This window comes from Alosa pseudoharengus, unplaced genomic scaffold (assembly GCF_046254945.1).
Source record: "Alosa pseudoharengus isolate Yale_2024_CS ecotype anadromous, Long Island Sound unplaced genomic scaffold, YU_APseudo_1.1 YU_APseudo_1.1_scf_4, whole genome shotgun sequence".
Taxonomy (NCBI): Eukaryota; Metazoa; Chordata; class Actinopteri; order Clupeiformes; family Clupeidae; genus Alosa; species Alosa pseudoharengus.
The window spans coordinates 13,731,125-13,753,185 of NW_027468774.1; the positions used below are offsets into that span (position 1 = coordinate 13,731,125).

A 22,061-nucleotide genomic window follows, 5' to 3' on the forward strand; every position below is an offset into this window, starting at 1 on the left:
ACAATTATTCAAATCTGAGAAGGGAAGAGGAAAGGAGAGGGGAAGTGAGGAGTCGGCACCACCGCATCCTCTTGAACTGCTTTTCCTGACGCAAACGTGCCAGTGCTGTGCTGTAGGGCCTGCCTGTGTGTGGGAAGCCTTGGGTTCCTAATGAGGCCCCTTCTTGTGCAGACTTTTAAAAGGCAAACATGGGGATAATTGCTGCCAAGGTCGAGTGAGCTTGCATGGGGGGGGGGGGCAGGGTGTTTTTCTACCGTAATGGTGCATAGGCTGGGGGAAATTGTGTGTGTGTGTGTGTGTGTGTGTGTGTGTGTGTGTGTGTGTGTGTGTGTATGAGGGGCGGTATGTGCCCATTGCAGCGCTTCCATCATAAGAGCCCGACAGAGAGGAGAGAGCAAGAGAGAAAAGAAGCTTCCTCTGCTGTCCAGTGGGAGCTGAATGTGTTATCTCTGGTGCTGAGTGCTCTAATGTTCCACATGACCAACGGCACGCCACTTTCATTAATCGCCTCCGCTAGTGCGCCGCTCTTACGCACCGCGGCCGGCTGTACGGTCAGTCTCAGAGCCATGCTGCTATATTAATGGCAGGCCTGCTTCTTGCTGAAACAGAAAAGTTTCCTTTTTTTAAAATGAAGTGTGGCATTTAAATTGAACACAAGCATCCATGCATCATCACAGTCAGTTGAATGTTGGGGCCAGAGAGGGAGAAAACCAAACCACATCAAACGTGAAGAGGATGTCAATTAGCACACCACACACAGTATGGAAGAGCTTCCAATAGCATTTATATCCTACTGTTTGATCAGGCATGTTCAATTCATTCTGTATAAGTGTGACATAAGCTGACTGCAGAACATGCAGACTATCTTTGACGGTTTGATGACGTTCAGACAACGCTAAATAAGAGAATAAGCTAGAGAATAAATAATGGGTAGTCTTTACACAAGATTAACTTGGTGCATCCCTAGTTTTCGATTATGCTCCTTATTGAATTCCTGAGACTGAATGAGCAACTCACCTAATACAAATACAAACATATGCAGTATGATTGAGTTCGAAACTATACATTTTAGTTAAGAGCTGGGTGAAAGTCCATCATTTGCACTTGTTACGGAGCAAACAAAGCTCCCTTTGAAGCCTCTGATCTGGACAGATTTCCATGGGCCTTTGTGTCAAAGCCCTTCTCGTCCATGGCATCACCGCCGGCTCACTGTTGCACTCAGTGGCACAGGCATTGGAGAGCCACCCCTAACAGTGCTGACTGTTGCATCATTGATTTGTTTTCAGCTCCGCTAGCGTCTTGCAGCAACCCAATCTCCCTGTTAGGCCACTTTAATATTTAATACTACGACCCATTCTGACAGGCACCGATGGGAGAAAGACAAAAACAAAGTGATGAGCGCCTGACCTAGACCGGACGAGCAGCCCAGGCCCACTGGGTGAGATGGAGCCCTAGAATAGCATTATCAGAGTGCAGCCACACACACACACACACACACACACACACACACACACACACACACACACACACACACACACACACACAAGCACACACACACACACACACACATACACACACACACACACACACACACACACACACAAGCACAAAGTAGAGTATCACAGTAATCAAGTGGACTGAGCTAGCTCCATCTCTTGTCTTTAGAGATTTTGAGCGGCTATGGGGAAAGTGAAGGACAGATAAGACAGATAGATAGATGGAGAGAGAGAGAGAGAGAGAGAGAGAGGAACAAGGGCCGAGAGAGGGAATGATTTGTAATTTAAAATGACATTTCATCCAACCAAATAATGAGATAAAATAAAAATCCAGTGCTTAGTGAAGCTTCAGTCTAGACCCCTTGACATCTGCAGTACAGTATGTATGTGAACAAAATGTGTACAATCAATATCACAACATTGCTTTTTCATTACTTGACTGGACTCGTAAAGAAGAAGAAAGCAAACACACTCTCACACCCTCCAGGCACAACTCAAGCCAGAGATGTCCAGACTGCAGATGTATGGGCTGTGTGGAGGTAGCTGTGTCCTACCGTCGTCTTTGGTCCTCTCCAGCACCGGCGGACTGCTGAGCTCGCCGTCTCCGATGCGCGTGAAGGCCAGCACCTGGATCTGGTACTGCACGTACTTGCGCAGGTTCCTCAACAGAACCGACTGGGTGAGGTTCCCCTTCACCGCCTGCACCTGGGCCTCTGAGTCAGAGTCCTTCTCTTTGTAGAGCACCTGGTAGATACACACACACACACACACACACACACACACGCACACGCACACGCACACGCACACGCACACGCACACGCACACGCACACACACAGACATAGGTCACACATGTGTGAGCATGCCCACAGACAAAATACAAATATACACACACACACACACACAGACACACACACACACACACACACACACACACACACGCACACACACACACACACACACACCACACACACACACACATATACACACAGACACATCCACATACACAAGCACAAGCTATGGTATATACTGCATATAAATGGTTGAACTCAACAAGCCTTTTTTTCTGATGATGGAGGTGGAGATTTTAAAGGATGTATATTGAATGTGAGGTGGTGGCAGCACAACATAATTCCTCTCTCCCTTAGAACACAAGCGGCCTAATGGCTTTTAACACAGCCCCTGTCACTGCATCCTCTCTGGGCAGTGGGACCTCTCATAACCCCCCCCCCCCCCCCCAACCCACCACCACCACCACCACCTCGCTGCCTTATAGCAGAACAGTGAAGAGGATGGGGGTGTGGGTAGCCGAGAATAACTTGTGTGCTTGCTATTCATACCTCTGCAAATATTTGCCCTTCTGGAAAGGGTTAGACTTTCAATTAATGCATTTACAGCCTTGTTCATTTCTAAAAGCGCAAAAATGACAATGGTGTAACAGGCATTAATATTTAACAAGAAAGCTGCCCCCAGCGAGAAAGAAACATCTTTCTGAATCAAATTAAAACTCAGGAATACAATCCCGTGAAGGACATCTTGAGTAATAGGAAAAAAATATTAAGTGTTGACATTTGCCTTACTCATGGTTCTCATTTTGAGATTCGTACAACTTTTATTAGACTGAAAAAAGAAACACACATTTACACACACACAAGATTATAAAGTGTATAAAAGCATTTGGGAGTCACTACGAATATATTTATTCATCTTGCATGAGTTTCCTTTTTTATCAGGTTCAGGTATGCAACAGCCATGCTTGATGGAATGGTCTGCAAAGCTTTTTCAAGTAAATTCAAGTGTAGAAAACTTAGGTCACCAAGGAAAAAACTACGAGTAAAAAGAAAAAAAACCTCTATCCTCTCAAGGAAGATTTCAGCATCTGGTCTTACAGGACATTTCATCATACGCGTGTTGTTTGAGGGCTTTGGGGGAACTTGAGCAAGCACAAGTGTCGGCCCTTTTACCCCCATTAGGAAACATTTATTCATGTCTTCCAAGCTCTTCTCTCTCCATTGATTTTTCTCCCAGGCTAAGAAGGTATTGACCTAAGCGAGGGGTTCTAATCTGTCTGGACATGGGCATCCGCAGCGCTGACCGGCCCACTTTATGTACCTTGTATCCCAGAATATTCCCGTTCTGCTCCTGCTCCGGAACTGGACTCCAGGTAACCAGGATACGAGTGGAGCTCACCGCCTCGACTGTCACGTTCTCTGGTGCTCCAGATGGCACTGAGCAAACACACACACACACACACACACACACACACACACACACACACACACCAACATGTTAGCATCATCACACCAATGTGTTTACAGTGTGTACAGAGCCTGCTGTTCAGGTTAAGCCAAAGAGAAGCAGAGAGAGTGACCAGAGGAAGCAAACAGCAGACAAGCAAACAGAGAAAGACAGAGAAAGAGAGAAGACATGTGAGAAAAGCCTGAAAAAAAGGAGTGTGGATAAGACAGAGGGAGGGAAGGAGAGAGAAGGAGATAGGCAGAAATAGAGAGAGTGAGAAAGAAAGAAAGACAGAAAGACAAACAGAAAAGGAGAGAGCAAAAGAGGCAGTGTGTGAGAAAGCAGAGTGAGTCTACAAAAGCTGGAGATCGAGTAGGGAGCATGCCCTCTCTCTCTCTCTCTCTCTCTCTCTCTCTCCTCTCTCCCTCCTCTCTCTCCCTCTCTCTCTCTCCTCTCTCCCTCCCTCTCTCTCTCTCTCTCTCTCTCCTCTCTCTCTCCTCTCTCTCCCTCTCTCTCTCTTCCTGGGGCGCTCGACTGCATCATGCCACAGCAGGCCGGCCTCCTGGAGCTTTGGAGGGAGCGGCTGATAAACACTTAGAGGCGGCCAGGGCTCATCAGGCAGCCAGTGGCAGCGGCGGAGACATGCGCGAGTGCAGCTCCCCACCTGCGCCTGGTGCGCACCATTACGCCATGACATCCCATTAGAAACCTCTGCCATCAAACGCACCTCATTTTCTGATTACAGTTGGTGGAGCGCGTCACTCCAAATGGGTTTATTAAAAGTCTGATACTCTGACCATGGCTCTCTCGTTCTCTCACGCCCTCTCTCTCTCTCTCTCTCTCTCTCTCTCTCTCTCTCTCTCTCTCTCTCTCTCTTTCCCACTGCGGATACCCAGCATTCTTGGACGGATAAAGCTCCACTTGTGGGTGTCAGTGTGCTGGGGAGCAGTGGAACAGGGGAGGAGAGGGTGGGGATGGGAGATAAGTGGAGGACACCGCGGGTTTGCGAGGGCAGGCAATCACCATTCAGCTTATCTGCAAGGGAAGGGGCCGCATTCACAAGGCCCCCTCAAATCAAACAGGGATTGCTGCTTGAGTGCTAAGCATGTGGAGATGATCACAAGTGCTGACACAGGGTAGGAGGAGGAGAGGAGAACAGCAAAGAAAAACCCATACTAATCCAGCAACCACCTGTTCCTATCGCAGCGTTTCTGTTAGCCCACAGAGTGGGCACCAGATGTTCCATCTATACAGGAAATGCACAGATAGGCATATGCTCAGCTGCCGACAAGCCCACAACAGGAGATGTATGGCATTGCTCATTTGGACTCCCCATTTCAGTTGCTTCCCTCTGTCAAAGCTTCCCTTTGACACAGCTATATTCATTTGTTTGTTTGGGAGTTGAGCAAGCATAACTGTGCCTATGCATGATGTTGGCGAGAGACAACAAGTTTGCACAGTGTCTTAACAGATACAAAGCCAATACTGTCATAGAATACCTGGAGGGCGTATATGAGGCGATGGCTAGGAGCATGTGGGAGTAATCAGGAGTGCATAAAAGATAAGCGTCATAACTAACTACAAATACAACTTGTTGGCATGATTTTCTCCTGCGATCTATATGTTATGGAGAGTGTAGGCGGAGTGGAGGTTGGTGCTAAGCAGGGCTGGGAAAGAGGTACACAAACAAACACTCTATACTGGCAATACAGTAATGTCAACACACCGCTGAACGAGTTACGGGACCTCATGAATATGAAATTTTCCTCTGTGCAAATTAGAGTGAGACACTTTTTTTGTGTGAGTAGTGCATAGTGAGCAATCTAGAAGAAAATGGCTATGAGAGTATTCATATATGCAGCAGAAGATGCTGACAGGACTACAACACGTGGTTATGATACAGAATATTAGCCAGATTTGTATTCTTTTCTGTACATTTGAGTGTCATTGTATATGTGCAGTCATTGTATTCATGCATTTCCATATCCAACATCTGAATGCCTGTGTGTGTGTGTGTGTGTGTGTGTGTGTGTGTGTGTGTCTCACCTGACTCTCTGGTGCGGCCCCTGATGACCTTGCTCCAGGGCCCAGGGCCGATGGAGTTGAAGGCCTGGATCTGAAGGGCATACTCGGTCCACTCCTCCAGGCCCTCAAGGGTCAGCTCCCTCTCCAACCGGTCGTTCACCACCTGCGTCCGCGCCTCGCCCTCCAGATCCGCCCGCCACAGACGCACGCGGTAGCCCACCGTCTCCGGGTTCCCATTGTACTCCGACTCCGGCAGCGGCTACACACACACCAGAGGCAGCACACACGCTCAGTGACCCCAGAGGAACAGTGTACCTCGTAATCTAGTTATTCATATCAAACCCATCATTAAATTGTGGATTTCATGAGGAAGGGTTCAACATTTCCTTCACGATGCTATCAATTAGAGAGCCATATGGTACGTGTGTACATTCCAGGTGGTAGAGCTGCACAGAAATCCAAATGAAAACTGTTGTGAATACCTAGACATGCTTTTATTCCAGGAAGTCTTCTATTGTAGATTTGTGAAAGTGAATTGGTGAAGACTTCGGTAACAGACGTGTGCGGCACACTATGATTCTGAAGCTCATGCAATAGAACATTACCACCGCTGAATAGAACATTTCCACCAAGAGGAGTTATGCATTCATTTCCCAAAGAGCACACACTTCTGATGAAATCAAAACCCTGACCTAACCACAAACCATTCTAGAGGATTGAGCAAAGTATTGCACACAACACAGCCAGTATTTGGCATGGTGGGCTAAACACTCACACCAAAAGCTGGTGCCTGTTCCATTAATGCTCTGTTTGGACCACACATCCACATAAAAACTTGACCTTCTGGTCTGGTCAATTCATTAAAAACATGGCACATAAACATTGTAAGTCGTGACTTTCATGATGGTTGTCATCTTCCAAAACCAACCCCCCCCCCCCACACACACACACACACACAAACACACACACACAGACACACACACAGATGCTCTCTCTCATTGCAAATGAATTGAATGATTTAGGGAAGCTCCAGACGGAACATGAGTGGGGGCGTCTTGACTCGCTCTCACTTTGGTGGCAACTCCCCCCTCTAATCTCTGTGGCTGAGGAGCCTCTGATAGAACAAATCCAATATCAGGGCTGGCGGGCCCCACACATCAGTGTTCTTTATTTCATGTGGAAATCGATAGACGTCTCGGCCCCCTCACGAATCCAGGCAGGCCACGCCAGCACGTTCCACAGGCAGCGTAATGACACTTTATGAGCAAATGATGAGAAATAGTCTCCGCCTGATAGTTCCTTTGAACCAGATCTTGGAGTATCAGCTTTTTGCATGGATCATCTCTCAGAGAAATAAAAAAAAAATTGGGAAAGTAATGTGAAAAGACGCCTTGAATAATTTAGCTGGTTTCAGCTGAGCAAGGACAAAATGAAGAAGGAAAAAAGAGCTGTTCTCAACTCTTAGGCCTCTATTATTTTCCGCCGGCCACAGTGCAGGCCTTGTCTTCCAGGCGGCCGCTGTAGCTGTCAGATTAAGCCGGGGCACCTTGCCTTGTGGTGACATTACCTAAACGGTAAAAAAGGTCAGGTACTCAGGTCCCCTGCCGAGGAAACGCTGGTAGGAGAATTAGCAACATGACAGAAGCAGAGGCGTCTGGAGACAGGAACAAGTGTGTGGGCCCTCAGCCCAACGTGTTTTACAGCGAGACGGGCTGTGCTTTTGGAGAGTAGGAAGAGAGTGCCAGATGTGGAAGAGATAGAGAGAGACATGCAGAGAGAGAGAGAGAGAGAGAGAGAGAGAGAAAGAGAGAGAGAGAACTACAGAGAGGGATTAAGAACAAAGAGAGGGAGCGATACAGAAAAAGTGAGAAAGAATGAGCTTGGCAGAGAGACTGGCAAATAGAGACTGAAAAACTATCCTACAGCTTGTTATATACAGGCACACACATATACAGGGAGAGAGAGACAGAGACAGAGAGAGAGAGAGAGAGAGAGAGAGAGAGAGAGAGAGAGAGAGAGAGAGAGAGAGAGAGAGGGAGAGAGAGAGAGAAACACTTCAAAGCTCAAAGTAACATATAATAACCCATAATTTGTGTTTTTTTTTGTTTTTTTCTTTCTTTCTTTCTTTGTTTTAGCCTTTCATCTATCTATTTCATTCCTTTTCATTTATTCAGATTTATTTTTATCCTTTTTGATTATTATTATCAATTACATTTGCTACAAATGTTTGCTTTTGTAGCAATGAAAATACTGTACACTGAACAGTCATGCCAATAAAGCACATTAAATTAAAATTGAAAAAGAGAGAGAGAGAGATGGAAAGAGAAACAGAGAAAAAAATAAGTGTTCTGTCGTCTTGAGAGAAACATCCATATAGGTGTGGAGAAGGAGCGAGAGACAGAGCGACAGAAAGAGTCAGTATTAGTGTTACAGTAGGGTTAGGGTTAGACAGAAGACAGAAGTGTAGAGAGAGAGAGAGAGAGAGAGAGAGAGAGAGAGAGAGAGAGAGAGAGAGATGCAGACAGAAAAACAGGGACCTACCATCCAGCGCAGCCACAGGCTGGTCTCACTGGCGGTGCGCACGGTCATGCTGCCAGGGGCGACATCAGGGGGAGCCTGCAGAGTCTGGATAACACGAGAAGGCACACTCTCTGGGCTGGCCCCCACCACGTTGACCTGACGCATCCGGAACCTGGGACCACACACACACACACACACGCACGCGCACACACACACACACACACGCACGCGCACACACACACACGCATGCGCACACACACACACACGCACACACACACACACACATGCGCACACACACACACACGCACACACACACACGCACAGAAGCGGACACACATGTATACATATAGAGACCGACACACACAAACATTCTTATATCTGCACACAAATGATAACACAGATATGAAAATAAATCTTTTCTGTCTGCCCTTGCCTGTAGAAACATGCTTTTTTTCACTTTGTTGTCAGAGAGGGTACTGCTTATCACATGTATGGAGGTGTGATATTTGTGTGATGCATGGTGTGATCGTGGTGCATGATAAAACAAGAAATGTCACATACGGTAATGTTTGGGCTCTGCTCTGGGTTTTATGTTCAAAAACAGCTTACAGACACAATCTTATAACTCAAACATGTGCAAGTTCTGCAACCAATTACAGGATTGACATATTTCTCTTTATGTACTCTTTCACAAAGAGGTGTATGTGTGTTTGTGTGTGTGTGTGTGTGTGTGTGTGTGTGTGTGTGTGTGTGTGTGTGTGTGTGTGTGTGGTGTGTGTGTGGTGTGTGTGTGTGTGTGTGTGTGTGTGTGTGTGTGTGTGGTGTGTGTGTGTGTGTGTGTGTGTATGAAAGCATGAGCATAATATGCATCTGTGTCAGTGAGTGTGAGTGGAAGTGTATTCTGACTCTCACCTGTAGTAGGTGAAAGGGGTGAGGCCGGGGACCTCCAGGACCTGAGCTTCCGGATCGTTGTCTTTCTCATACATCACTTTCCATTCCTCATCCTCGCCAATGTTCCCCACCTTCAACCAAAATAACATCACACTGAAATTTACATTTGGCCATTTCCAAAGAGAATAACAACACAGCAATCATCCACTCACAGGCAGACACAATACAGTAAGAGCCACTAAACTCTAGAAACCTCATCTCAAAACATCCGTGCTCATCTTAAAATATTTTTTCCTGCATGCAATCACTCTGAAAAGCAGTAATGACTGGCATCTGCGCTACTTCACAAGAACTCTAGAGGAGATGAAATTGTGAGGAGGGCCCACGGAAGACAAAAACATGTTTCCTGTAGCCTGTGCGGCTCTGTAAGCCATAGACACTGGCAGCACATTTGGAACAAAGAGTTCAGAGACACCTTGTGTGCACAAGCACTCATTCACTACATAGTGCACTAGTGAATAGCTAAAGAGTAGTTATTCACCATACTGTATAGACCCTTTCAAGAGAGTTCCATTATCAGTATCATAGTTGGCCCCACAAAGCTTCCGTTTTAACATTCCTTATTATACGACTCTTCACAATGCAAGTAGAATGCTCCATTGACTTGAATGGGATTTCCGAAAGTTCTAGTGGTCATTATTTCTTGGGAAAGGACCTCTGAAAACAAGAATGACCGCTGTCAATGGCAACGGAGTTTGCGCTTGGAACTTCATTCAAAAGTGAAAGCAGACGGTTGATCAGCTGTGTTCTAAAATATGTTTGATTCAAGTTCAGCGTGTGTTGCGAACTATTTGTTTCTCAGCAAAAGCCACGACGAAACGGTAACAAATAAGTGTAAAGAGACATATCATGGAGTTTATTTTTTCGTTTTGGCAAGTAGCCGTATAATAAGCGGGATAATGTATAGAACGCCGGTCATTATGGGAAAATAAGCCCCTTCAGGGTGAAACAAGACCCCTCCGCTGGCGCGTCGGGGTCCGGTTCACCCTGTCGGGACTTATTTTCCCCATAATGACCGGCGTTCTATACATTATCCCTTACATATGTAATCTTAATGCACAGGAAGTAGATTGGGAACCAAATAGAATGTTCAAGCATTGTTTTTGTTTTTATTGTTAAAAGGGTCTATAAGTGCAGAATGTAATGAATAAATGCATGTTTTGAACCCAGACCTGAGGCACTTGGACACTTGGAGTCAGGTGCAGGGAAGCGCCATCTACCAGCAGACTTTGGGGAGCTACGTGTGAAGCCTGGGTTCTGGCGCGAATCAAAGCTGGCGGCACGCAGGGAGATTTACAAAGCCCAATGGAGTGTACTGTATGTGGTAAGCATATATGCCAAGGTGATGGATTGGAGCCCAGTGCCACCTCCTGCTGGTGACTGCTGTTGTGCTTTATGGCTCCTGTGTATGCAGAGTCTCTCTCCAGCACTCCCCCCCCCCTTTCCACCCCCATCTCTCTCTCTCTCTCTCTCTCTCTCTCTCTCTGTCTCTTGCTCTCTTTCCTTCGCCTCTGGCTCTTTCAGCCTCAGCCTCAATCGCTCTGGCTCCCTCCTTCTCTGTTACCCTCCTCTAGTTGTTCATTCTGCCTGTGACATTTTTTTTTTATTTTTCCCTGTGACACCTTTCTGTGCTTTTTAGACAGCCTGCCATATGACAAACTCTGGCATTCAAGGAGGCAGCCTCAGAGAGTTCAAGCTGAATTCCCTTGAAAGTTTAGGAAAACAACCATCTCTGGAACATGCCTATGCTCCATCCAAGGATATGGCAGACTAGTTGCAAATAAAATCAGTCCAAATGTGTGCTTTCAACATCATGTCTGGATAAAGAATGATGATTAATGGCAAAGAACAACACTGTACTAATTACACATCTACTGTATAAAATGTTTATTTACAAGCCAAAATAGTCTGTATTATAATAAATATAATAAACCTGAAAACAAGACCCCAGTCTCTAGTCATGAAGATCTGTTTCCAGCTCTATTTAGTGATTAACATAGTTGTCATGTTGTGATTAAATGTTCTGCATTCATTTTATGCTTTTGGTGTGCACTGACAATTTTCACATTTTCACTACATAAACAGCTGTCGTCTGGTGTAGCAGACAGGTTTTCATCTACGCTGATGGTGAACCTGAGTGTTATTTATTCTCTATCTCTTTTACAATGAATAAAGATGTCTTGACACTTTGAAGACCTAAAAACGAGTGGGTGTTCGCACACTGAATGTCTTGCTCTGTGTGGCTGTAATTCTTGAGACACACTGGTCTTATGTGGGGAACAAAAATACATTTAAATATACAGTATACTACAAAAAACCAAAGGCAAATATAAATCATGAGGAAAATACATTCCTTTTCTTGGGTTTTCACCCCATCCCTGTACATCTGTACAACATGCAACCACTCTAGGTGTCTAGACAAGTACTAGGCAATACACTGGTTATTTGTGAACCTTTGTCATGTGGTGAGAATATAAAGGCATTGAAAAGTTTGTAGAAGGTATCTGGAAATGTGTATAAATGAAGTAAAAATTTTGTTTGTGAGTAAATGTAAAGATTTTGATTGGCTGGGACATGCCATTTATATGCCAATGCTGTATCCTGGTTTTTGCTTTGACTCCAGTGCACAGGATAAGGCTGAATGTCCAAAGGTTAAAGGGAATGATGGTCTCTCTAAATCACTCACCTGGCCTTCCACAACCCACTTAGAGATGGATGTTTTCCCATCATCTCCAGCACGGAACTTTAGTGTTGCAGAGCGGGGGCTTATTTTCGAGATAACCAAATTTGACGGGGGTCCAGGAAGCTCTGGAATTTACAAACACAAAAACACACACACACACACACACACACACTTTGAAATGCAACACAGAATCTGCCACACATTTTGGGGAATCCAAGAAAGGCATTAATGACTTTTTTGACTGGGATATCATTTAATCTTCCCTCAGATACTCTTCAACGGATGAGGTGAGGGTCCAAGACACACTCAAGACAGAGCCCTGAGAATAAGGAAGACATCTTAAAGATGGGAAAAAAGAAGTCACTTGGGAGAACTCGTTCTACTTTTCTTTTGTTGTTGGAAACTTTGATGAAATTACTCTGGAATTAAATCAAATACCAGATGATGGTTCGCCTCCCATCTGCCCGAAATCCCTGCAGAGAATCATATCTGTCTTTTCCTCTCATGTCCCACAATAAGCAATTTATCAGCCAGCATTATAGCTTTAGCTTGGCATTTGGCCAGTTAAGCATTTGTCTTCCTCGCTGAGAGAACTTCTGCCTCTAAGCTAGCTTTAAATGAATATTTCCCCCTTCTAGCGTGACGTTTGATTTATAGCTGAGTATGGAAAACAGCTCGCTTCCTTCCAGAGAAGCAACCCTTAGAAAAATCATTGCTCACGTTTACAGTTCCTGGTGATGTGGGAGCAAGCCCGAGGACGGCAAGCAAGTGGTTCTGTATGATCTGACAGGAACAAGCTTACCCCCTTGAGTCACACACACACACACACACACACACACACACACACACACACACACACACACACACACGCACACGCACACACACACGCACACGCACACGCACACACAAGCATAAAGGGTAGGACTCTACGGAGCCTCATACCTGAGACTCAAAACAAATGTGGCACTGAATGCCTCAAGCCGATGCAGTTCTCAGGAGAGTAGTCCTGAAGGATGCACTGGCTTAATGTAAACAGTAGCATTACTTTCCCTGAATAGTGGAAATCAGTTGCTGTTTTTGTACGTGTGTGTGTGTATGTATGTGTATGTGTGTCTGTGCACACAGGTGTGTGTGTGTGTTTTTATGTGTGTGTGTGTGTGTGTGTGTGTGTGTGTGCAGTCCTCACCTGGGGGCACCCCTGAGGAGATAGTGGAGGAGGTGACCGTTCCGACTCCAGCCTCTGTATTGGCCGCCACCTCCAAGGTGTAGGTGGTGAGTGAGGTCAGACCCGTCACCTTGTACTCCAGTGTGGTGTTGGACATGGTCTGCATCACCCGCGTCCAGTTCCTCCCTGCCACCTCCCATGATATGAGGTACCCTGTCCAGTAACCACGCACACACAACTTCAAGACTTTACAAAGAAAGCATATCTATATGTGCCGCCCAGCTACTGGATAACTACTCTTTTCTGAGTTCTGTCTCATTTGTTCTGTTTTTGTTTGTGTGTGTGTGTGTGTGTGTGTGCGTGCCTGCGTGCGTGTGTGTGTGTATGGCTGCTGAGGTCCACAGATGGTTAACAACTCCGAGGAGTGAGGGGGAGTTGAGGGGATGGGTGTTTCAGTTGGAATGAGCTGAAATAAAGAATTCCTTTCCTAGCCACCCTGTTGGTGGAGGCGGGCGACCCTTGTGTAGTGAGTTGTCTGGACCCTGCCCCCTGCCCCCTAACCTGCGTCTAACTGAGACTAATAGCCAGGAGAGCTCCTGTGTAATTTGCTGTTTATTGGGAGTATTTTCTCCCTCGGTCAGCACTGTTTCCAATCACGGAATGTCCTCTCCCATCCAGGCACTCATAAATCAAGGTTTGCTCTGAGAGACCCGGCAAAGGGAGCTGAGCCTACCAAACATTCAAAGGGCAGCACTGTGGTGCCGAGCGATATAGACAAGAGCCATTCAGTCTAATGTACTCGCAATCTCATTTCTTTCCATGTCCTTAATCTACATCCAATGCCATTCTTCTCTCCTGGTCTTTAATCTGGGCAACGTATCACACAATGCTTTCCTGCATTACTCTCTATCTGATCTCATTCTTTCTCTCTCTCTCTCTCTCTCTCTCTACCTGTCTACCTCTCTCTCTCTTTACCTCTCTCTCTCTGTGAAAGAGAGGCTTGCCAATAACTGCCTTCTCTCTTTTACCTTTTCCTTTGATTTCTGTGGCCCACCCTGCTTAGTGATGACGCACGCTAAAGTGGGCAGGTTTGATTTTCTTTCCCGCACTAAGGGCTTGTTGCTAATTGATTCCTTATAGCAGTTTTAATAGCGACTTCGTGGGATGCGTAAAACCACATTTTTTTCTTTGTGGTTCTCATTCGGGGGCTCTAAAATGCCTGTCTGGGAAAGCGAGAGAGTGGAAAAAAGGTCAAGAGGCAGAGATACTTCTGCCTACATTGTGCGATAACAACGCCAAGATAATTGCCTTTTGTACAAAGAGCCAATGAAGTGTTAAATAGAAGTGTACCCATTAATAGAGCAGGAGAAACACCCGATACCTGCTTAATCAGAATGGAACCCTTTTACAAAGAGAAATCTTTCTCATCTAATGCAGAGCTGAACTATATCTGACCAACAAAAGTGGAGCAGGGGAAATGGGGGTGGTGTAGACTAGAGGAGTCCTATATGCAATGAATCATCCTGACAGACAAAACAGTGTTTCAGGAATGCTTGACGGCATATGAAATGCCTCTTAAAAGTTCAGACAAGTAGGGTTGCAATCTAAAACGGGAGTGCGAGTGAATGCTAAAAAAGTGGCACTGTGGGCAATCTATTACAAGCTGTACAATGGAGTAGAAAGAGTAAGAGGTAGGCTATTCTGACAAAAAGTAAACACTTTTCTTAGAAGCTATGAGACAGCACAATGCAACAACGGCACACAACATCAGCTTTTGGGGAGGCAGCAGAATTACAGTCATTTCAGCAGGTGCTGGGACGCATCATAAAGAATGCCTAGTGTGTTGTGTTGTAGTCCACCCTTTTGTTGCTGGGAAAGCCTTTACAGGTGTGTGCCCGCACAGCATTCCAACTGTTTGACAGCCAGTTCATGCTATGCCAGATTACAGAGTATAGGCATCTCTGTTTTTATGTCTATCAAAAGAGTAAACTGTTAAAGACAGTATATACTTTCATAAAGTTTATATTCTCAATGGCTGCTCACTGTTATTGCCTCAAATCTCCAAAACACCAAGAATCTGTATACTGCCTGCCTTTGCATAATATTTACCTTTTCACTAGTGTTATTTTTATATATATATTATTGTAATATTTAGAAAGGAGCTGTCTGAATGCTAGTGGTATGGCTGTGTCACTGACAGGAAAGACTCCCGCTACCAGTCTCACCTGAGATGATGCCATTCTTTTCTGTGGGCTCCTCCCAGCTTACTCTCAGGGAAGTGTCCAGGATCTCTGTAAAGCTCAGGTGACCAACAGGGCCCGGTGCTGTTAAACAACAATACAAACTGTAAGCATTTTCTATAATAGCATATGATTAATTTAGCCACGTGCATAGTACTGTACACATGTAGTATATCGTAAATACTGCATAGTACAAATAATGATGCAATCCCATTCAGTGGGGTCTTCAGCAACATGAGGCAGAATACAGAGGGCATACTGTATGTGGATGGCCACAGAGCAGAGTTGATGCTGCGTGCTGCATGGACCCATTCACAGCTCACACAAACACCATCAGGCTGATTAGGAATGGCACAGGGTGAGAACAACTGCTGAGGTGCTATCTGATCCTGTGGCACCTAAGGAGTTTCTATGGCAACCACTATAATGAGTCCTATAGTATACTGCTTGTCACACAACTTGTCATACTAAGCACTCAGCATGTGTAGAGTAAAATTTAATTGGCTGTAAAGAAGCGCCTGTGTGTGTTTGTGTGTGTGTGTGTGTTTGTGTTTGTGTGTGCGTGTGCGTGTGCGTGTGTGTGTGTGTGTGTGTATGCGTGTGCGTATGTGTTGAGCCCACAGATACTTACTCAAAATGAAAACATAGTTATGTTCCCTCTACAATCACCATTTAGAAAAAAAGCATGTACAGCGATATCTGCCAAATCTGACATTGTCTAGCGGGTGAGAGAGAATGTACTTACTGTCCTCATGAGTCTGGACAAGTCTAGGAACGCTCCTGGGCCCGTTGCCTGGGGTTGTGAAGCACAACACCGATGTCAGATACCAAGTGAACTTCTTCAGCCCGTTGATGTAGCCAATGTGCCGGGTGCCGTGGTAGTCCGGGGTGATGGTTGCTACAGTCATGGCCTCAGGGGAATGTTCAGGCCAGGCCATGAGCTGAGAGACAAGAGATTAACTCATTGTAGGGGGGGCAATGCATCTGATTTGGGTGTCTGTCATTTTCATTTGTTCATTTTGATTTCACATTTGATTGTTGGGGTTCATTAAAAAAAAAAAGTGATATAACACTTTACGGTAAGGGTACATGAATTATCATGAATTCATGCATGAATTAATTAATTCAGGATTTATGCATTACTACATTCTTCTATATTTTATGAATCATCAGGAATTGACAGGAGAAAGTCTCATTCCTGACCTCATGACCCTAGGAAGACAGTCCAACCACTCTCCAAAAATTAACATTTGAAAATGAATAGGTCCCCATAGAATCACTCGACTGTAACCAGATGCACTATGTTCCAGCAAACAAATATGATGATCTCTACACAGAGAATAGGTTATTTTAGAGGCTGAGTGAATCAGACAAAGCTATCTAGTTCTGACAAGAGATGTTGGGGTGATCAAATATAATAATTTTGGTGTTCTGATGAGCGTCTGTCAGCCATAAATGCTAGGTCAAATTCAAGACTCTTTTCCTCAGTGGTTCCTTGTTGGTGGAATGAGTTGCCCAGTGCTCTCCATTCCTGTGATAGTTTTGGGTCTTTCAAGAGGGGTCTAAAGGCATTTCTGTTCAACATGCACTTAGTTTATTAAGCGTTTCTTATGTGTTATGGTTTGTATATTATAATATTTAGTTATTTTCATTGGGCTATTGATTGAATTGACATTGTTGTTTATTATTGCTATTCTCCTTAATGTAGTACTACCAACTTTTAAATTGTTTACTGTTAAATTGTAAATTGTATTATTGCTATTTGTATGTCGCTTCCTTTGGACAAAAGCGTCTGCTAAATACCATAACCATAATAATGTCCCAACTCTATGATATTAGAGGCACCTCATCCCACACTACCGTAAATAAGCAAAAGCACACAATTAGGCACAAACAGGCATATCTTGACCCCTTAAACCCTTAATTCATAATTCGCAAAAATTACTGCTGGAGGGAAACATTAGAGAGTGATGCTCACCTTATAGCCTTGATTGATGCCATTGATGAACTGTTGAGGTGGTGGATTCCAGGTAAACCGGATTGTAGTCGAGTTGACAGCAGTGGCCTCCACTCCCTGGGGGGGCGCTGTGGGAACTGAAAGAGGGAGTGTTGTTCGATGACAATAAACACATAGAAAATTACTGTACAGTTACAATTGTTTTCATTTAACAGTCAGTTGCAACTTGTGTGACTGCTTTGATTGACTCAATATATACTGTATGGTCGTGCCTAGTTTGCATGCATTGGGTTGCATGCTTTTGTTACGAAACTGCTCATAAGATGAATGAGAACACCAAAATACCATGTCTAACTATTTTCAAATGGATGAGAGTATCACTGGTTGCTATAAATGGAAAATAATGACAAACCCCAAAGTAAGGTATGTCAAAAATAATGACAAAACACCAAAGTAAGGTATGTCTCTGCCATTCAAGTCACTGCAGAATCTGAACTCCTTGAATCTGAACTAACTCACTCTTCAGGACATTAATACACCTGCTTTCATTCTACTGACAGAACAGAGGTCATACATCTGAAATAAATTAGACCATGGAACAGACTGTCTCTATCAACTCAAGTGGAGGGAAATGGATTCTATCTCTGGGCATTATAAGAGGCGGAATGGCTGTGCTCGGTGGGGACGGCTTGTTTCCAGGTGACTACCTACGCACAGGGATTGAGAGCACACAGTCACTGCTTCCTCCTCCTCCTCCTCCCAGCCCCCTCCCTCCCTATTTCCACTGTTCTGTTTCTGTTTTCCATTTCTTTACTTTTTCAAACATGAGGGTGAGACTTGTTTGTGCGCCTCTGTGAGTGCGTTTGTATGTGGGTGCAAATGCACAGGGCAGGGCTTTGGATGAGCTCCGCTTGCTCCTGCTCTCCAGCCCCTCATCACGAGCGCCGACTCCAGGAACTCTCCACATCAAAGTGGGTGAAAACATAAAGCAGCGCTCTTTTGATTTGAAGGCCAGGGGTGGGGGTACGGTACGACGGGCCCCTGAGAGATCAGTGAGTGAGTGCGTAATGTTCAATGAGAAAGAGGTAAACATTTTTACTGAATAATTATGCACTGCTTATGCTTGAGAAACTGCGGATGAAACAATGTTTGTTGCCTCCCACTGCACAAAATGGCAAACAGTAACACTTTCGTTTAGGGAACACATGTGTTAGGATTTACCTAAGACCTAATACATGTGTACTTTATACAAACCTTACTGAGCACTAACACATACACATTTTACTTATGCATTAATGGCTAATGTGTTCCCTAAACTAAAGTGCTACCCGCCAAAAAATCGTATATTTCTGTAAGTTGAGAGGTGAGATGGGATGCTGGCATTATGCAGCTGGCTTCCCCTAACAGTGTCCTCGGAGTCAACACATCCTTGACCTCACGGAGCACTCATTTCCAGAATATGCCAAATGCATGACAGGCTGCTGAGAGATTTTCTTTGGCTGTTTGATATTGATATGCAGTGACCTTGGCCATAAGGCGAAAGTCAGGTGAACAACTTTGGATGGCTGGCCTCAGTGTGGTCAAAGGAGCGGGCCCATTTCTTCTCACACACTAGCTTGTTGGTTATCCTGGGAAATCATTCTGGTTTTCAGACACCCCTGTCCTTGAACTGGGTTCTATTTTTTCCATGGTCTTTCCTCGCCATCATTCCCTGTACGCTCAATTCTTTTTCTCCCCGCCTGCCACAGCATTCACAGTGCACAGAGCACATTCCCTGATGCTCCACACTAGAAAGCAAGTGAGAATAGGCAGCAGAGCTAAGCTCTGGAGCAATAACATGACACGCAGCAATTATTAGTTGAAGTGTTCAGGTTAGCAGATTGACAGGTTCATAATCATAAATGACTTTATGGCCTGCAGTGTAAATATACAGTACAGTAAACTGCTTGCACGCACAACAATGTCTAACTACACACATCTTTTCTATATCCTAAGAGAGTCGCTCTCCTACATAGACTTAGCTACCACATTGAAAATGGAGAACTATGCTTCCTTTTTTCTTTTGCTTAATTACTGGTTGAGGTGAATTTCAGATTCTGTCTCATGAACTTATCAAAGCAATTCAGCCCACACATGTTGTACTTTTAACTATTTTTACTTCTCTAATTCCATGGATCCATGGCAAAAGCACAGCATGGACAGAAGTAAAAAATGTGAGATAAACATTGTTTTGACATTTGATAATTGCTGAACTGAAAAACCCAGGAGAGGATGCATGAATGACATTCAGTGCCATCCTGAAGGCTCTTCTGAATAAGTCTAATTAGACAGATGAAGGGTCCCTGCACGGTCAATACGTTCACTCCTCTCAGGGGGAGAGTGTGGCTGAAAGGGCCCAATCACATTGGCCGGATACCCGCCTCAAACGGATTTCATTGAGCCTCATTGACGTTGAAGGTATAATTTTTCGCATGGCAGCAGAGAGAGAGGGAGAGCGAATGCAGCCCCAGCCGAAGCCGTAATTGGTGTAATTGTTTTGAAGAGGATTAACTTCAAAGTCAGTCAGCAGCTCCTCTCCACTCTAGACACAGAAGAGTGGGCCTGTGTGAATGGATGGTTCTGCTCCACAGCACCTGACCCTGGCAGGAGCCTGAGTAAACAAGCAGCGCTTTAGAGGAGGCTTTGGACATTACTAGGTGATAGGCCTGCCGGAGGATGGAGTGAAGGATGGGGCAGAGAGAGGGAAAGGGAGTGAGGAGAAGGACGGAGAGAGAAAGAGAGAGAGAGTGGAGAGAGAGAGTGTAGAGAAGGAAAAAAGGTGGGTGGGTGGGAGAGTGAGTGAGAGATGGAGGGTGACAAAAAAAGATGCATGACAGACAAGACAGAAGAAAAAGAAAGCAAGAGGTGAGGGGTCAAACAAAAGTGAAAAGAGAAAGCACAAGCAAGGGGAGCGAGAGAGGGAGAAAAAAGAGAGAGAGAGCCAGGGAGGTTGGCACGGCAAGAAAAGAAACAAAACAACAACAAAAAAAAGCGAGTGAGTGATGGAGTGAAGAGAGCGAGAGCCAAGAACATGCCAGACAAACGACAGGAGTGCCAGTGAGGTCTCACCTCCCTGCAGCGTGTACTCTGTCACTGGCAGGCTGAACACTCCCAGGCCCGCACCCGTGTACGCCGCCACCTGGATCTCGTACTGTGTCCAGATGATGAGCTCGGTGACCAGGCAGTAGTTGATCTCGGGGCTGCTGATGTTCTTGTGCTGGTAGTCCCCGGGGAGCCCCGCCAGGCGATACCTGCAGTTGAAGAATCAATGGCCAAACGGTTAGTGACAATGATTTCCTTCCAGGTCAGTGCTCCATTACCAGCCATTTCACAGCCTGTAATTAGAGGGATTCTTTCTTTTTATACTGCGCGTTTGGCCTTGGGTTTTTTTCCCCTTTCGTCCTTCTGTCTTCTTCCAAAGCAAGGAATTCAACAGCACAACAATACACACAAAAGAGACGGACTGTCTTCACCGCCGCCTGTTATCAGACAACCACATTTAGCAACCCAGAGTGCTCACATATTTTTTATTCATTTCTTGACATGCATTTACTGTAGCCCTGATTGACTCCCATCTTTTCCTTTGACACCCAAAAAATCAACTGAGGGCAGCAGGGGCACTATGATGGGTTTGATGCATTGAAATGTGGGAAAAAAATCATTGAAATGTGGGGAAAATGCATTGAAATGTGGGGAAAAAAATCATTGAATTCTTCCTTTGCCTCCATCTCTCTACCATTCTGGCCACTGAGCACTTATGAATGCAGGGGGGACACGGTGGGCACCATGTGAGTGAAGCTGGCAAGATGATGAGATCTGGTTATAGAGAGAGAGAGACAGAGAGACAGAGAGAGAGACAGAGAGAGAGAGAGAGAGAGGAGACCCAGAGTGAAAGAAATGGAGTGAACTGGAGAAAGAAGAGAGAACAAGACAGAGAGAGAGAGAGAGAGAGAGGAGACCCAGTGTGAAAGAAATGGAGTGAACTGGAGAAAGAAGAGAGAACAAGACAGAGAGAGAGAGAGAGGAGACCCAGAGTGAAAGAAATGGAGTGAACTGGAGAAAGAAGAGAGAACAAGACGGAGAGAGAGAGTGAGAGAGAAAGTGAGCAACAGAATGAAATAGATAAATATTGAGAAAGAGAAAAAACAAGGCAAGTGTGTGTGAGAGAAAGTGAGTGAGTAAATAAGTGAGTGAGTGAGTGAGTGAGTGAGAGGGAGAGATAGAGAAAAAGAGAAAGAGAGGAAAGAAGGGATGGGTGGTGGTGATGAAGAAAAGACCCTCCTGCAATGCATTACTGCCGCCAGCAACAGCTGTGGATGAGGCTTTCAGACACCACACAAGCTGCTGTCATTAAGCCAGACTGTGGGGGTGGGGGCAATTAGATCTTACCTACACTTAAATGGTCACCCTCAAGGTCAGAGGCAGACACACACTTGCAGTGCATGTGCTCAAAATACAACAAGCACACCAAAACAAAGTTGACTGCACTTCAAAAACCTTTTGTTGTGAAAGCTTCTGAAAGGTTTAAAGGTGCTCTAAGCGATGCCACGCGTTTTTTAGGCTGAAACATTTTATGTCACTGCAAACATCACCTAACCAACCGCTAGCTGTCTGTGTCCTGAATACACTGTAAAAAAACGCAATCTCTGTGGACAGCCCAGGCTCCAAAACCGGCAACAAAAACAACCTGGGCAAACCTAGACAATAAAAACATAACAAACTGTTCCAGAAAATCACAGACGAGATGCG

At 45.1% G+C, this 22,061-nt stretch overlaps 1 protein-coding gene across 3 annotated transcripts in view; it reads right to left on the bottom strand.

Moving 5' to 3' along the window:
* sdk1a (sidekick cell adhesion molecule 1a) overlaps nt 1–22,061 on the bottom strand; it is a 237,250-nt gene that overhangs the window by 37,296 nt on the left and 177,893 nt on the right. For all 3 annotated transcript variants that reach the window (XM_076264907.1, XM_076264906.1, XM_076264908.1), the window contains 11 exons: nt 20,382–20,563; nt 17,295–17,410; nt 16,062–16,257; nt 15,302–15,400; nt 13,098–13,289; nt 11,915–12,036; nt 9,190–9,299; nt 8,299–8,449; nt 5,779–6,016; nt 3,607–3,722; nt 2,051–2,240 (listed from right to left, as the gene is read on the bottom strand). In XM_076264907.1, coding sequence (XP_076121022.1) covers nt 2,051–2,240; nt 3,607–3,722; nt 5,779–6,016; nt 8,299–8,449; nt 9,190–9,299; nt 11,915–12,036; nt 13,098–13,289; nt 15,302–15,400; nt 16,062–16,257; nt 17,295–17,410; nt 20,382–20,563 — 1,712 coding nt within the window. The remainder of the gene's footprint in view (nt 1–2,050; nt 2,241–3,606; nt 3,723–5,778; nt 6,017–8,298; nt 8,450–9,189; nt 9,300–11,914; nt 12,037–13,097; nt 13,290–15,301; nt 15,401–16,061; nt 16,258–17,294; nt 17,411–20,381; nt 20,564–22,061) is intronic.